This window comes from Spea bombifrons, chromosome 6, assembly GCF_027358695.1.
Source record: "Spea bombifrons isolate aSpeBom1 chromosome 6, aSpeBom1.2.pri, whole genome shotgun sequence".
Classification (NCBI taxonomy): Eukaryota; Metazoa; Chordata; class Amphibia; order Anura; family Pelobatidae; genus Spea; species Spea bombifrons.
In genome coordinates this window covers 26,225,732-26,242,891 of record NC_071092.1, presented here as the reverse complement: position 1 = coordinate 26,242,891, position 17,160 = coordinate 26,225,732, and the positions used below count along the sequence as shown (strand labels likewise).

The 17,160-nt window shown below is 37.4% G+C and overlaps 1 protein-coding gene across 6 annotated transcripts in view; it reads right to left on the bottom strand.

Annotated features, from left to right (window-relative positions):
- ATP2B2 (ATPase plasma membrane Ca2+ transporting 2) overlaps nt 1–17,160 on the bottom strand; it is a 121,428-nt gene that overhangs the window by 62,686 nt on the left and 41,582 nt on the right. For all 6 annotated transcript variants that reach the window (XM_053470174.1, XM_053470169.1, XM_053470170.1 and 3 more), the window contains exon 2: nt 4,896–5,420. In XM_053470174.1, the coding sequence (XP_053326149.1) occupies nt 4,896–5,094 (199 nt within the window). In that variant the 5' untranslated portion in view covers nt 5,095–5,420. The remainder of the gene's footprint in view (nt 1–4,895; nt 5,421–17,160) is intronic.

Below are 17,160 nucleotides of genomic sequence, written 5' to 3'. Positions count from 1 at the left end.
GGTGCAATAGGAATTGTAAATCTTGACTTGAGGCTTTAGGTAAATTTATATGTAATAATGCTCTATCTGGAGTAAGTTTCCAATGGAGGCCAAATAAGTCTGTGAGTTTTTTCGATATTTTCATCCATACTCTATTTAGCAGAGTACAACCCCACCATATGTGGAGAAAGTCTCCTTTATGATATCCGCATCTCCAACAGTTCGATGTATTGTTAGGGAACATTTTCACTAATGTTGTGGGGACTAAGTACCAGCGATTCATTAGTTTATATTGCAGCTCGTTCAGGTTTAGGCAATGTATGTTTTTATAAGTTAAGTTCAGCGCTTTATTCCAATCCTCTCTTTTTATTATGGTTCCCAAATCTTTCTCCCAATTTTTTAGAGCCAAGGGGGTATAATCTTTTTTAAGTAGTGTTATCCCATTTAACGATTTTGAAAGTATAAATGGAAATATAACTTTCAGTGCTTTTTTGTCACTTGTATGTGAAACTAATACCTTATTGACTTCAATCGTATTTAAGAGTGAAATAAAGAACACGGAGTTCATTGCTTATCAGAATACTGATGTTTAAAACTCTTTGATCTAGAATTTAAGGGTTTACCGCTCACATCATTAAAATAGATTCTTGAGAATGCTGAGACAGAAGAACTGAGTATTTGCATTTACGGTTGAGAGAGTCATATTGTATTACCAATCTAAAAAAGTAGCACGTTTAGACCTAACCGGTATCATCACCTATGCTACGCCCTTCTATAATCCAGCTCAGGGATGGAACTTTACACATTTAAAGCCCTTTAATGTATATGATAGCTGCATGGTCCCTTAAAATGTTTGTGGTATTGCTTTTGCAAAAGAGCACTTTCAATATTTGTTCTTCTTTAATAGGGGTGTCAGGAACATAAAATTGCCCCTTAAAGTAATCCTTTTCTAGCAACAGGCTTCACAATAATATTTGAGGGATTTTACTTTTAATGAATAATGATAAAGATTGATATGAGTAAACAATTATTTCTAGGTTATGTAAGTGTTACATTTAAGAGGAGAGATATAGATGGAGCTTTTTAAGAACTTTTGTTTAAATCAGAAGGGACACTCCAGGGCCACCAACAAAGGATGCATTCATTTTAACTACTTTAATATGCACTCTTACACCTGTAAGAAATCAATTAGCTTTCGTTAAGGAAAGCTGCTGCCACCCCTTGGTGCCATATTAGTGCCTCTAGTGGGCGCATGAACCAACCAATCAGAAGCAGGAAAGCACCCCCTTTGAAGTTGAGCGTATGCACGTCTTGTTAGATCTTCTGGAACTCTTGCATGAGTCAGTGCTGAGGCTGGATGGCGGAGAGTATAGTGCACATTTCCTACATTCTGCTGGAATCCCTCCATCCATTTGCAAGTGGAACCAGAGGAAATTTTAAATAAACAACAGTAAAGTATATATGATGGCCAGAGTGTATGTTTAACTTCAGAGTTGAGTTACATTTGGATTCAGACATTTTACACTAACAGAACAAAGATTTATTTGAATATATATGTTGTTGAAACACAGGTGCCCTTTTGTCGTTTCCAGCCAATACCCACACTTCTACTCTATGTTTGTCACCACAAAGATAATGTTACTGCTTGCATAGATTGCCAATGTATTTGGCTCCACAGCCTGCCCCACTGTAATCAAACAATCTGCACCTGTTCATAGTCGATTAATTTAATTACAACTCAACACTGTAACCTTGATGAAGCTTGAGAATTTATGAATGTAAATGAATTTGAACAAGGGCAGTCTTGCCAGAGCAACAAAGCCAAATTCCTCACCCTACTGGTCTCAGAGTCTGGGGAAACAAAGTTTGTGGATAGTACATCCCCGTTTAAGAAACAAATTGTCAAGCTCCTATCAATAGTGATAGACCAAATTGAAACAGAAAAAAAGTCACATTTAATATAAAGCTATAAAAATAGGAAAAATTGGAGATCTGTATCACAAGCCACTATTTGGGAAACTTCTGAGCACTATAATATGGAATAATATTACAGGAATACTCCACTCTACTAGACTTTGCATTCGGATTTGTAGGTAGGCACCAAAAAGAGGCCAGACCCCCCCACAAAGGAAAAAGCTCTGAATTAGCTCTGAATTTTCATATCTGGGCCCACATTCACTCACATTTACTCACACTTTCACTCTCTTTCTCATTCACTCTCTCTCTCAGGCTCTCTAAATGTTTCCCTACATTTCCGTCTGACTACTTCCGCTTCTGCCTACCGCTTCCGCATCTTCTCCTTCCATCTTTTCCCTTCTCTTCTCGTCTAAATTATTTTTGGCCCAATTGGACATCTCTACACTGTACATATATTTAAGGACAATAAAGAGGTGCTGAGGTTACTGACTCAAGCCACTTCATGTCCTCATGGTATTTGCAACGTTAAGCAATCCTGTTTCTTACTTTTTTATCAACTTGGATTACGTCTAGTCTCCTGCTGTTAAAAGTATTTGAGCAAGTGCGCATGTGAGTTGACATTAATGAATCTGTGAGCTGGACTTTAGTCCTATGCGTGCGAGTTGCTGCCGCAAATTTCCATTTTCTGCCAACTAACATGCATGTGGTATTTAGTTAATTAACCTGCCTGAGACCTACAACCATTGATCCTGCTCAGATCTTTATGTGTAGTGTTGTACTGCAGTCCACAGTCAGCTTTAAAGCCACCTTCTTAATTCTGTCCCGTAATTGGTGTTTAACCTTTCTCTGATAATGTCTGTGGGTCCTCATCTCACCTAAATAAAAAGCACCCTCTTCCGTTGCACCGCATACTTAAAAATGCATCTTTTCAGTATCAGAAGGGTTCATTACCAGCTAGCTGGAAAACCATGCCTTTATACAGTCTCCCTTTTTGGCCTGGAAAAAAATATCTGTGCTTTAGGATGTAGTATTACATGCAGAGATAGATCTCCAGTTGGCTCTATGAACATCTGAACCAAAGAAGACATCTGCAACACTATAATACTACACTGTCTAATGTAATATAAAAAAATTAATCATAAAGTTTTGTTCTGTATTATTTGGAGATTCAAACAGAATAAAGAGGATAACAGGATGGAGGACATAACTGAATAGAAATAAAGATGCTGAAAAGAACAGGAGGGAATGATAAGGATCGTGTGTGTGTCAGTACAGAATATGGATGCCTAACAATGTGACAAGGGCACGTATAGGGTTAACCGTAAAAGAGCAAAGGCTGAGGCTTGAGGCTATACCTTTCTATTTGGCCATACAATTTCAAGTGGGGGATTTTCATGTTTTGTGACTTCTATATAAAGCAAAGTGTCTCCTAGAAATCCTGTGTCAAAAATGATGATCCTCATTGGTATTTTAACTAAGTATATTTGCATTATTTACTTTCAGGACTAACAAAGTAAAAGAAATCAAAGTCTGAAGTAGCAATTTTCATTTACAAAATAGACTGTAAATAAAACAAAAAGCAAATGGAAGCATTGTCCGTCACGGACTTCACATATTTGATGTAAATTTCAAGTATTTTGTCATCCCTCTAGTTATTAACTTATTGGGAAGTGTGAATATGCCAACAAAATACATTTTGGCTGTTTAGTTTAAAAGATTGGATTGTGAGGAAACTCGCGGTCTTCCTACATATAGGACATATATACTAACACTAACTAAAAAACACTAACCAGAATATCTCAAGCCATTTTCAATGACACATCTACCTATATTACCGGTTTCATTTGTTTAGTAAATATAAAGGATTTTGCCTAAGTTCTTTCAACCACTTTTAGAAACACATACAAAAGAAGAAAAAAAAGGTAGAAGGATTAAATTGATGCTTTAGACTAAAGTAGAAATTTACTTCTACAAGGTTTTTGTTTTTTAATGCTAATATTACATATTTGATTATATTCAGGTTATCGCTAGTGATGTATATGCATGTCCTCCTTGCACCAAGAGGGTACGCAATTTGGTACTGAAAGGGTACAGGAGCCTCTAGTCATAAGCGACTGAGCACTTGACAGTTCATAACACTGAGTGGTGGTCTTAGCAGTCCTAAAGGTTGGATTCCAAATGAATGCATGAATTTATTATCTTAAGGTATCCCATTAGACAGCAGAATGTAATTGAAGATCTTGAGATAGGTACCAGGGATAAATGTTTTACGGTGTAAAAACAAAGTGCATCCCTGAACATCCTGTTCCCACCATAAAGGTACTAATGAGTTTTTGATGAAATATAGACAAGTGATGTTGATCTCAACACTGGTAAATTTATGGATCATAATTATGACACGGACAATGCAACTATTGCATGCACAATATTTTAAAATATTTATTAATGCCTTAATTTGTATATTCTTTATTTGCGTCAATACAAACTAATTGCATGGCTAAAAAGCAGGGAAAATAAGTCATTATTTTATTTTTATAATGTAAAAAATATACGCCTTAATTTGTAGAGTTTGTAATTAAAGGACAGCCCACTCCATTTCCATTCACATTGTGTCGTTTAAATTATGTTGTGTTATTTAACTGTGCACTGTTACTAAAAGCATTCGATGGTACACGTGTCACATTATAGATCCTTCAAGTACAATTTTTATTTGGTATTTTCAATTCAGATAAGCAACTCTTTTTAGTCTTATTCAGAAATCTTTTGAGAGGTCTTTAGTCTTCCATTAATAATCACATTTAATACAAGGAACGGTTAAAAAAGGACTAGACTTGCTCTACTGAACACAGCTTTCATTATACACATTCAAACATTACTTTTAACTGCACCGACATGAATAACATATTTAATACTTAGAAAGATATTGTTCATTTTCATTGATTACATATTCAATGATATTTGTTAAATCCATCTAGACACGTATGTATACAAGCACTTACCTTCAGTAGGCGATGTCTTTAAATGTCGGCATAGGCCTTCAGTGTCCCCATAGCATTCTTTGATCTTAACCACTGCCTCGGGCCCTCGCAGCTCCATGAGGGAGCGTAGCTCCATGAGAGTACACCCAAATTCGGCTGCATAGTTGACTTCATTTCTTTGGTTCTTGGAATAAAAATCACTATTACTCATGTCACCCATGGTTACTTGTTTTGTTCTTATAGGGACAAGGGATCCCAAGCGAGCAAAAGAAAAAAAAAATAAGAACCTTCAAAGAAAGAAATGTAAAATTCTAGCACTCGAATGCGGGAGAATTGGCAGAGCTGTTTAAAGTGGAGCAATCCGCTTTGCTTCTGATAAACCAAGCAGAAGAAATTCCTTGGAAGAGCGATGGGTCCCAAGCCAGGTAACGGTCCAGAGGGTGCTCAGCTGCTTTCAAGGCTGCAAAACCGCTTCTTTCCATTCATTGCTTCCCATGGTGCTGAACTGTGGTGTTAGCAAGTGCATGCTTTTCCCCTCCTCTGCACCTTCGTAAAGAGACACGAAGAGAGAAGGTGATGAAGAGAAGTGGAGCAAGAAAAGAAATATCGTGAAAGCAATCAATGCAGGAATCTACCTATAACTAGGAGCCATTGTATGTCCTATAGCAAAGAATACACTTTAACAAGTACAGATTGCTAAATGCATATTAGGTAAGACTTGTGTACATGGCTGAATCTGGCTGGAAAATGTTACAGTTTCATGCAAGATACAGCAGCCAGTAGAAGCGCAGTCTCCAGCTTCGATCAAGTCCCCAGAGCTAAGCTAAATGAGATGGCTCATGTATATTGATAAGGAAGACATCCGTCCGACAGCTTAGATGTGCCTGAATTACGTGGGCAGGTTTACACTAGCCATCAATCTTTTATTGACATTGAGGGAATGCAGAGAATGAGAAAAAATGATGTTCAGGACCAATGTTAAAATTATACAAATTTAAAATACAAAAAGACACATCTGTACAAGTGTGTCTGTTATTGCAAGGTCTAAATACTTAAGCCACCTGCGTTATACTGTGAATAGAAATTTATTAGAATAGTGCAAACATATTAATATGGATAATTTACATTCACATTGGATTAGTGTATAAACCAGTACATAATACGTACTCATCTCTATATATTAACTTCACGTACTTCACGTACTTATTCTGATTCACAAGATTGGCTACATAGTTATTATATGCGATACCTAATAAAAAAAACTAATAATATAAAGAATAAGGGTATTTTATGTCTGTGATCACAGGGCATTTGCTAGGTGCATTCTTTAACTTATGTTGAATATTTGAGTATTATTCATCTTTAAGCACAGAAGTACACCTGGCAGCTGAAGATGGGCTAGTTAATTATTTACTTGGCACCTCTCTATTAGAGTTACACAAATTCAAAACTTTCTTTTTACATGCTCTTCTCGTCATGAATATTTTAAAGGGAATTCATAATTCCTTAGACTGTAAGCTCACGTGCGGGACCCTCATAACCCAACCATTCCTGGCGGTAACTTAAAAAATACCATAAGGCTAGATGGCAAGCTCAGACACGGTTCTTAACTCCTGATGTGCCTATATGCCTTCATGTATTTTTGTTATGAATGTGTTAACTACCACAATTAAATTGCACAGCCCTGTGTAATTTGTTGGCGCTTAATAAATAAAAGGTAATAATAATAATGAAAATGTGAATATTTTATGTGTAAGACTATAAAATACAGATTTTTCCATTCACGTGAAAGGTGACATGTAATGTTTTTATTCTGTATTTATGATGTCACATACTGTATAACCTCTACTGACAACAATGGTATCAAGAGCATATTTAATCTGCAGAGAAAAAAATTGCCACTGGGTATGTAGGCTGAAAGCAAGTTTTAACTTTATCCCGCCATGGCGAATTGTGATTTACCATGATGTTACATCACTAAAACATTTTTAAGAACCAAAAGACAACAACAAAAATACAATCTGGGCATCATTTCTGTTGCGATAAATCTATTTTAGAAATCATCAAGCCAAAGGAGGATACTATAGACATCGAAAGGGTAAGTAGATGGCTGTGCCCACATTAAGGACATTTGAATAAAATGAGCATAACTAGGAACTTGTGGGCTCCAGCTACCAGGAGCCTACGCATGCAGGATGCATCAGTGGTTGGTCCTGCGGACGTCGGACATTTCGGAAATCACCCCTTTTTAAAGGCCAAATGAGCGAGTGGGGCATGTTAAGGCCCAGCTCCTGCAACGCGCTTCTCCCAGAGTTCTCCTTGCCATCCTGGAGAGTTCCCAGGTATGAAAATGAGGTTCCGCACAAATGACCTACATTATTCATCTGGATTACTTTCCAAAACATCTGGTTTCTGCTACTCAATATATTGCTCAAACAACAATAACTCCTTTAATGAAAGCTCGCAGTTTTCACCCTCTTACGCCCCCTTGGATTGAAATTGTGGGTACCAAATTGAGAATATTTTCAGCAAATATATGAGACAGCAAATATGTTTACAGCAAATTACAAATACTTCTTCACAATCAAGTTGCTTCGTTTTAGCCATGGTAAATATAGGGTCTGATGTTCTCCCAAGTACACTAAATACCTTCCTGAGTGTTTCAACATGGGGCTGGTCCTAAGCAAACTATGTTACCCCTTCTTGTACATATCTTCCTCTGCTAAAAGAAAACCTTGGGGAACTGTTCCATCAGCTTAGTGTCTTTAGAAGCCACCTATGTTGCCTATACCATGGGGTTTCCAGGTTTGCTACCTCACACCCCCAATCTTTATTCTCATCTTTTGCCCCCTCCATCATCTGTTCATCTTTGTTTCACACTTGTTTTTCCTCTTATCCCTACACAGTTTTCTTTCTTTTTAATTGTTATACTTTGCTAAATTAAGATAAATCCCAGAATACAAACAGAATGTTAATCTCTTAAATTACTACTCAAGCATCCCATGCAGACAGTCATATTGCTCTGCAGGGAACTGCCAACTAATTTGTACTGTCAATTAATATTCGGAACAATTAAACATAGTTTTGATATAGTTTTAACTGGTACATGTGGCCACCCAAACACACTATTATTATACACGAACAACTATTAAGAGAAGAGGTGTAAAGCAACACCAAGTTACTAGCAAGGCACTGCTCCACAGGATCTTAAAGGGTTAATCACCCCAACACTTTAGCAAATCACTAAGTCTTGGTTGTGTTTACATGAGCAGATGGTGGGACACGACATTTATGAGTCAGCCAAATTAATTAGGTCTCTCTCAGATGGATTGAGTCCATCAAATTTTTTTTTCATGATGTATTAAATCTTCCTGGGAATGGATTTACAATTATTGCTAAAAACACAATCCAAAGCCATTTAGTGGAGTTAATGTGGCAGCCGACTGTTACATGTCGTCCTTGCTTGCTGATGATCTTGCTATCCCTTTGTAAGGCAAATTCATTCTACCTGCTATGGTAGAAACATGCAACATACTCATTTAATACAAGGAACTTTTACTTTTTTCTCAGCAGGTGTGTTAACAATCACAATTATTATCTCAGATTATGAATTATTCCAGCTAATTTTTGTTATAGTCTTCAGTTAAGCACAGGAAGATGCATATTTTACTTGTGCACATGGACTAAAATCGATTTAGACAATATTTTCATTTCATTCTTTTCCAGACAACACATTTTGTTTCTTGCCCTTTCAGTTTGGATTAAGAACTGAGGGCTTTTTCCCATTAGGAAACAACATTTGTTGTCACTCACCTTCACTCAAACTCTTTGACACTCTGACTCACGCTCTCTCACAATGTCTAACTACATTCTCCGTCAACCCCATCTGTGTCCCCACACTGTTCTGACCACTTAGGAGTACATTCGCAAAAGAGTCGAGACACAGTGCACCACACGAGGACAGCCTCTTCCCCATCCCTACAATCAGCAGTGAGGTTGTCCCCATGGAATGCATAAAGGCTTTGGCTGCTTGTGGAAGCTCTCCAGGAGGCCATGTCAACGGAGCGGATGGCAGCGAGAAACGGACAAAGAAAGAGGACAGAACAAAAAAGAGGTATGACAACAAGTGAAGTTTGCGGAAAAGGAGACAGGGACACTGAAGAGTCTGGCAGAAAGTGACCCCTTCCATTAGGCTAACCGCCTGGGTGATTAAGAATGAGGCACTCTGTTGTTTGCCACTAGAATTTTATTGGAATCCTGTGGCAGGTTAACTGTTTTTGAAACCTAATTAGTGATATTACCCTAATTCAAATATCATGTTCCCATCACTGGTAGGGTAGGGTAGAAAAATACAATACATTGGAAATGCATTCATTTTTGAAATGCATGCATGTTCCTATTTACCATTCTTAACTTTGCTCAAGTGATTTTCTTCATGCTTTTTACCACTCCTCACCTTAACCTATCCCTTAAGGCTGCTAAGATTTTGCCTCCGTGCATTTGGGACAGTTAGCTTTACTTAATTATTTCAGAAACTTTTCATTATATTTATACCTGTGAAATTTCCTGGTTTGACCCAGAGTCTCTGGGTGAATCCCTGCTAACTCAGGTCTCAGGGTCACTCTTTCTCCTGGTCAGGGGCAAGGTGTTTAGACATACCCACTCCTTGCCCAACTCCCCTCCTACTCCAAACCCATGTAATGCTTTCTGCTGCTAGTCCTATGCTTCCTCACGAACCCACCCCAAAAACAGGAGAGCCGCACATAGCCTACACTGGGAAGTTTCCAGGTATGATTATATTCCCAGTTGTAAAAATGCCCTACACCTAATTTGATGGAGAGCACCCCGTAACCAAAGTAATCAGAGGTGCAGGCAGGTATGCCCCATTAATGTTTAAATGCAATGTATGACATTTGTATAAAATACCTTATAAACCTAAGCATAGAACCTCAAAGTAATCTCAAATAGGATTTTAGCATAGAATAAATTTAGCACAATGATATATTCCCATATAAATTCTATATAAAATCCTACTGCCCACACATCTGTAGTAGGAGTAATGGAGAAGAAAATAAAGTAAATGAGCAGTTTTGCAATATTGTCTTGTGACATTTTTGAGAACATTGAGGCGCCAAACTGTAGACTTCCAGTTGTTAAATGCTATTTAATATTATAAAGTAGTGCTTAATTAAAGTGGAACTGCCACAACAGTGGGAAAATCCAGCACAGAAAGCCAATTATCACTTGGTATTATTATTTTTATTATTATTATTTTAATGTTATGTTTTGTTTTTTTTTTATTCAGACATATTTCAGTTCTAATGACCACCATAGGCATTATCACTTTACATCAAGCTTTTGTTTCTATTTCCTTTACCCTACTTGCATTGTTTTAGCAAACTGCATACGAAATTTTTGCAGCATAGATTGATCACAAATATGCAGGTCCACCGTACAGATATTTCTACCGCGTTAAAACATGATGCATCAGCAAGATTCCTACCCCAACGTATGTGCATGCAGAGGTAATTATAATTATTAATAATTACTTCGGTGAAGAAGAAAATAAAAAAATGCCAAAATGTTGTATATATGTGAAGGGAATAGAAGCAGAAATAAAATGTGATTGCTTCATTTAACAGTAAGATCATATGCTATAAAAGAATGTACAATTTTATTTTCTGAACACTAATCTAAAATATTTTAGAGAATTTAAATGTAGCACAAAACATTAGTTTAAGCGTTAGCTTGCTCTGAGCTCAAAATATAAACTACTGACCTATTTTCTAAAACCAAATTTAAAAAAATAATTCCAGAATCCAGCATATCCCCAGATCCTAAGAATGTGGTCAGCTGTAAATGATGCCAGGTAAAGCGAACCATATTGCTACTTTAACAGCCTGTAACGAGAAACAAATTAGATGGTGCCATTTGGGCAATGTGATTTGCTCTGGGGTTTGTTATAATTAAATGAGGAACATATTAATAGCCTCTGAATAGAAGTGGAACACGTGGGACTTGAATGTATAAAAAAGCACAAGAAAGAAATAAGACAGAACTCATTACCTACCAATTAGTTATTAATTAAAGTTTTTCTTTATATAAGTGGGTTATCTGACTTAAAAAACTGGTTGCCTTTTCCTCCCATCCTTTGTGTAAGTAGTTGCAGCAACTATTAAAACGAACTACAAAAAAGGCAACAGGGTAGAGGAAGGCAAGCTTGTCACTAGCATGACCAAACTAGGGGCTCGTATTTTTGCAATAGGCAAGACACATAACTGTCCATATGAATGTGCAAAGGGATCCAAAGCCTGAAGTAGAAAGTGGGGTTTGAGACAGCTCACACTTTTCACTACCCGGAACAAGACAGACATTATTCTAAGGCACCCTCTGGACACAATCTCCAGAGCCAGATTAAAATACATTAGACGTGCACCTAAAACACCCTTTTGCAGTGTCTTAAAAATCCTTATTCCATTCTGCCAAGTTTCTAACCACACTGTGTCAACAAAGCTTTTAATTTTTTAGAGGATGGGGCAACTCAAACAGTCCCTGGGTAACATAATATGAAATACATATGAGCCAGGGAAGATTATTTCCTCCACGTTTAAGATGGTACAATGAGTGTATAATCTGTAAATGATGACCTCTATTAATCACTAATGAATAATAAAATACAGTGGTGGTAAATTGCTTTGGGTAGAACTGGTGAGCTTGTGATGTAGTCACCTGAATACTGGTGTACAGGAGAATTCCATGACAATTGGTCATGGTCAGAAAAATTTAAACTTTAGAAATAGTATCACAGAATTAAACATTAACCAATAAATGTATTCCACAGACAGGATGATTCAGCCTTTTAACAATGACAATGAAGATGGTAAACTGAAACAGTGACAATGAACGTGTTAAACGTTGAACCATTTGATGTACCTAGAATTAGATTACGTGTTTCTGAGTGTGTGTAAAATCAATGTGACCAAAGTTTATCAGGGCTCTTGCTTTCAAAGGTCAACAAACCCAGTCAATTGCAGCGATCACCTTCAACTTCTTTAACCTTTTTGCCCATCAAGATGAACTACGATGTTAAAAAACATGATTCCAGTTTCCTGCAGCAGCGGACTAGCAGTGTTGCCTGTTGACTTCCACCCACAAAAAATGAAAGAGACCATGGAATTACCTGAATTTCTGCATTAATTGTTCATAAAATGTCATCTGAGCTACATAAGTCACAAGTATAAACAAACACAATGTGCTGAACACACAATCAATTATAATCTTTCATGTCTTCATTGAACACCCAATAAACATAGTTCACCACAATCCTAGTGGAAAAAGGAACCTCCTTTGGCAGCAATAACCTCAAACAAGGGTTTCCAGTAGCTGCAGATCATACCTGCACAATGTTCAGGAAGAATTTTGAGCCATTCTTCCTTACGGAACTGCCATATTTCTAGGATGTCTGGTGTGAACGGCTCTCTTGATGTCATTTCACAGCCTCTCTAATGGGTTAAGGTCCAGGCTTTGATTAGTCCACTCCAAAAGGAAGATTTTTTTTAAAACTATTCTGTAGGTGGATAGCCACCCTGCCATTATCCTGTATGATACTGTGATATACTTGGGAACTAATTGTCCCCTCAATGATGACAAGTTGTCCATGCCCTGAGGCAGAAACTCAGCCCTAAATAATGATGCCCACTCCACCATTGGGATGATGTTTTCATGTGGGTATGTGGTGCACTTTTTACACCAAACATAGTGCTGTGTGTTCTTCATAACCAATTCAACCCTTGTTTCATCAGTCCACAAACCATTGTTTCAGTCGCATTGTATAGTGTCAAGGTGCTCTTTGGCAAACACGGAGAGAACAGCCATGGACTCCATGCTTGTTTCGCATATTCTACACTCATGAACAGATTTGTTAACCAGTTCCAATAATTCCTTCAAGTCTTTAGCTGTTACTCTAGGGTTCTTTTTTTTACCCCATTGAGCATTCTGCGTTGTGCAGTTTGAGCAATCTTGGCTGGGTGCAAACGTTTAGGGAGAGTAGCCACAGTATTAAATTATCTCCATTTATAAACAATTTGTCTGGTTTATAGTGGACTGATAAATATGTGGACTGCTTTATGCAAATTCTTCATTATAGGTATTCTGATAATGCACGTTTCACATCAGCAGGTGCTTCTCGAGAATAGCAAACTCAAAATGTTTGTGTCAAAATAGCTTTACAACACACCTCCAATCCAGTTTCATTGATTAGACTCCAGGTATGTTAACTCCTGACTCCAATTAGCTTTTGTTGATTAGCCCAGGGGTTCACATACGCTTTCCAACACATAATGTGAATGTTTGACTGATCTATTCAATATGCACAAGAACATTACAATAATGTGTGTTATTAATGAAAACAGATTGTGTTTGTTCATCATTGTAACTATGATGAAGATCATATTATATTTTATATATATATGGTATATATATATGGTAATTGTGTGAGAATATGGCATGGGAGGCACATATTGTACCCAAGTGAAGTTTGTTCCTCCCAACAGATGGAACATCTCTGTATAAACAGACACAATTTACAATTAATAAACATATATTTGATTTATATTTGATTAAAAATCATCAGTCCGTATGCTGTCCTGGGATCACATCTAACTGGTATATCCTGCAACAATAATGTGTCAGCAGAGACTTCTTGGGTAGTACTCTCAGTGGGATCTTGCTACTAGGTAAGAAGATCCTAGGTTATTAACATTGCTGACTAAAACATCCTCAGTAAAAAATATTTAGGGTTATAGTGAGTATGGATGTCAATCCTTGCTGATGACACCTATAGCCAATCTAGTCACACCCATAGAGCTAGAGAACAATGAGGCTTACATAAGAACAATGTCAGTCATTCAAAGAAACTTTAGGTTGTTAAAACCAGATTCATTTGTCTGGATAAAACAAGTGAGCCCTACAATTTCCTCAACAAAAATATGTTCTATCACAATTGCATATTCAATGCTACATAATATAGCTGTGGATACACAAGACACTGTTGTTCCAATAGTAAAGGATGTGAAGCTATCCCTATTTTGCTTGCCAAAGCTTTTTATCAAGGATCTACCACATGATGCAGCATATACAAGGCTGTCTCAACTTTTAAACATATGTAGGACCACAAACATAACAGTTGATGCCTATGTTGCATCGGCCCATTAATCAGGGACAGCAATGTGTTCAGATCTCTTTGCACAGGTATGCTGGAACTGAGAATTCTGAAACAGTGAACGTGAAATGATACACCCTAAAATTTCAGCATACACATAGATAAAAACAAAAATAATAAATTACAAGGAGACCAAATTAGATGAAACGAAATATTGATTTTACTGAAAAAAAAATATGGTATGTGTGAGAGAAGCTTTCATGTATTTATTGTTTTGTCACCTTTGGAGATTTCCAGTGAATTTTGCCTTGTCAGACAATGAGGCTCAGGTGTCTGGGCTCCACATTATATGTTGAAACAGTGTTTTCTGTTCGGTCAGAAGACTCAGGTATCCCAGTCTTTCAGCTATAGGGGACATAGGCTTTTGTAGATGGATGCTATGGATGAAGATATAGCTACTCTCGGGGGGGAGGCTTCAGGAGAGGATGGTAAGCTCTTGAGTGAGCTATGTGAGTGAGCTATGTCTTCCAGGTGTATGCTGTGCAAGCCTTGTTACTGAGGGTGGTAGCAAACATCTCTGTGCAGGTGGAGCTGTGCTGATGGACCCCAGGTAGATGAAAAGTATAGCCCATGCAACTTCAGATATAAACTGAAGAATAATTAATAACATGAAAAATACAGCCAACCACAACAGGTCTTTTTCAGGACCTATAGTAAAAATTACACATGCATTATTGACACTGATGAAGACCTCTATGGTCAAAACAATGGTCTTGTTTTTCGTGTAATCAATGTGTGCATGGTCTCCTCTTTTCGACATACCTTTCCTCAGAGAGTTTCAGGTATACATACCAGTGGATGCACATTATTTTTATACTACTACTGTCTTTGCATTGTGCATATTTCTACACTGTAATTTTGGACTACTCAATTGGCACCAGCTGAATAATAGCTATGGCCATGGTATATACAGTATATAGGGTGCAGTTGCAGCTCTATCTATTAATGCAGCACTGTGGGCATTGGTGGCAGAAGTGGTAATGGCAATGCTGGTGGTCTCAGCTGTGGTCTAGGTGGTGGTGGTAGTAGTAGTGCAATGCTGAGGGCTGTGGCTCTGATTCATTCTCCACACAATACAAATACTGGTAGTAGAATTTCCCCTACTGCACTGTATAAGATGGAACCTTTCCTACAAGTGAAATAGCACAACTTGTGCCACGATTAACTATAGCTGTTATTGTAAAATGGAAACTATATATAAGTACTGTGATGTGAAGTGATCACTCATGTTTCACTGTCTATCAGTTCCATGGGCCATTCTGGGTTTGTGCCAACACACATGTACACTGTGTTTTAGCTTAAGAAGAAGGTTACTGGTGTCCCTAGTGTTTACTGCACCAGGAAAATCAGTGAACAAGTTTATATTCAGTTTTAATGTTATGAGACTAGGAGATTCTTCACATATGGTCTTGTGTTGAGATGAAATCTTTCTGATATATATCTATATATATATATATTTATATATATATATATATATATATATATATATATAGAGAGAGAGAGAGAGAGAGAGAGAGAGAGAGAGAAAGAGAGAGAGAAAGAGAGAGAGAGAGATATGTATGCTCTCTGTACCCTCTCTGTTTCTTTGCCCTATGCTCCCAAGCCCTAAGATGCACCTTATGATAAGTCCAAACACAGGAAAGATCTAGTGGTTGCGTGGGGTTTCTATTATTTTTGGGGTGCATTTAATTTTATGTGAGTTTTTATTTGTTGGAATGTGCATTTGTGCGTGTGAGCAGCAATTGGTTATTTAACTTTGATCTTATTGGACAGGACTTTTTTTAGAATAATGTTTTGGATGATTTCATAGTTCAAACTGTATAAATACTAACTGTATTAAGTTAGAAATTGCAGACATCTGTTTAACACCGGATTGCTAACCCATGTACATTGTACAGTTGACTGTATTATCAAGCCTAGCTTAGTGCTTTATGCTGCTTATTGAATCAGGCCCTATATGCTAAAACGCATTGACTAGGAGGAATTTTGACTGTAAATCAATGCAAAGATAAAAGAGCCTCAAAGGGCAATTAAAATGGAGACAAATTATGTTTGTAACCTTGAAAAGGGGACACTGTAAGGTATCCTACTGGCTTTCACAATAATGGGGCTAGCATTTTCTGTGAGCAGTTTGATTTACAGCATTCTCAGTTCTTGACATATGGCTATCCAATCTCAATCTTCTCAGTAAATCAATTTCAGTGAATTATATTCTAAACAGCAATATCTTTACATTAATAAACACTCTAGTTTACAAAAGTGCATTTCCAATGCTTGTTTGAGTCCATTAGCAACTTGTTAAAGGAGCACTTCAGTACCATTTTCGTATTGGAGGCCAATTGGCATTTTAGTGCACACATTCTTTAGTTACTGGAGTTGGAAAATGAGACTTCCTACTCACCTAACACCTCACATGGATGCCATTACTGAAACCAAGGCACATGGTCAGTTGCACTCCCGTCAGTTTGCAGCTACCTGTCACATGTATGCTAGCAAAACATTGTTTTCCCAGATACCATGTATGTGACTTGCAGATGCTACTCCCATTGACTCTAATAGGGGTTGCTTTCACTAGAGGCAGCTGGGGCAGGGCTTAAGTGAGACATATGTCAACTTTTGACTCCAATAACTAAGGAATGCCTGCTTTATATGCAGGAAAATTAACCAGAGTCAATGCCAAAGTTATTTGACATAAAGTATGACTAGATTGCTCCATTACCAAACTGCATATTGAGGATTCATAAACACCTTATTAATTTTGATAAATCACTTTAGATTACATTGATTGTGAACCCGTAAAGCATTGCCTATCCTTTTTTAGTGATAAAAGAGTTATATATCATATGGTGGGTTTTTAGGTAGGTTAGAGGACCTAGTCTAGCCTTTAGACCGCCCTAAACAGTACAACCGAGTGACATGACATTAAAAACTGCGGTGCCAAGATGTGCAATACCTGCTCCAGGTACATTCTGTATCTGCAGAGAGATTGTAAGCCTTGCCGCCGTACGTGCATAAAAAACTATATCTGCTGTTGCTTTGGCTTGTTCCTGACTAATTAAACGTTTA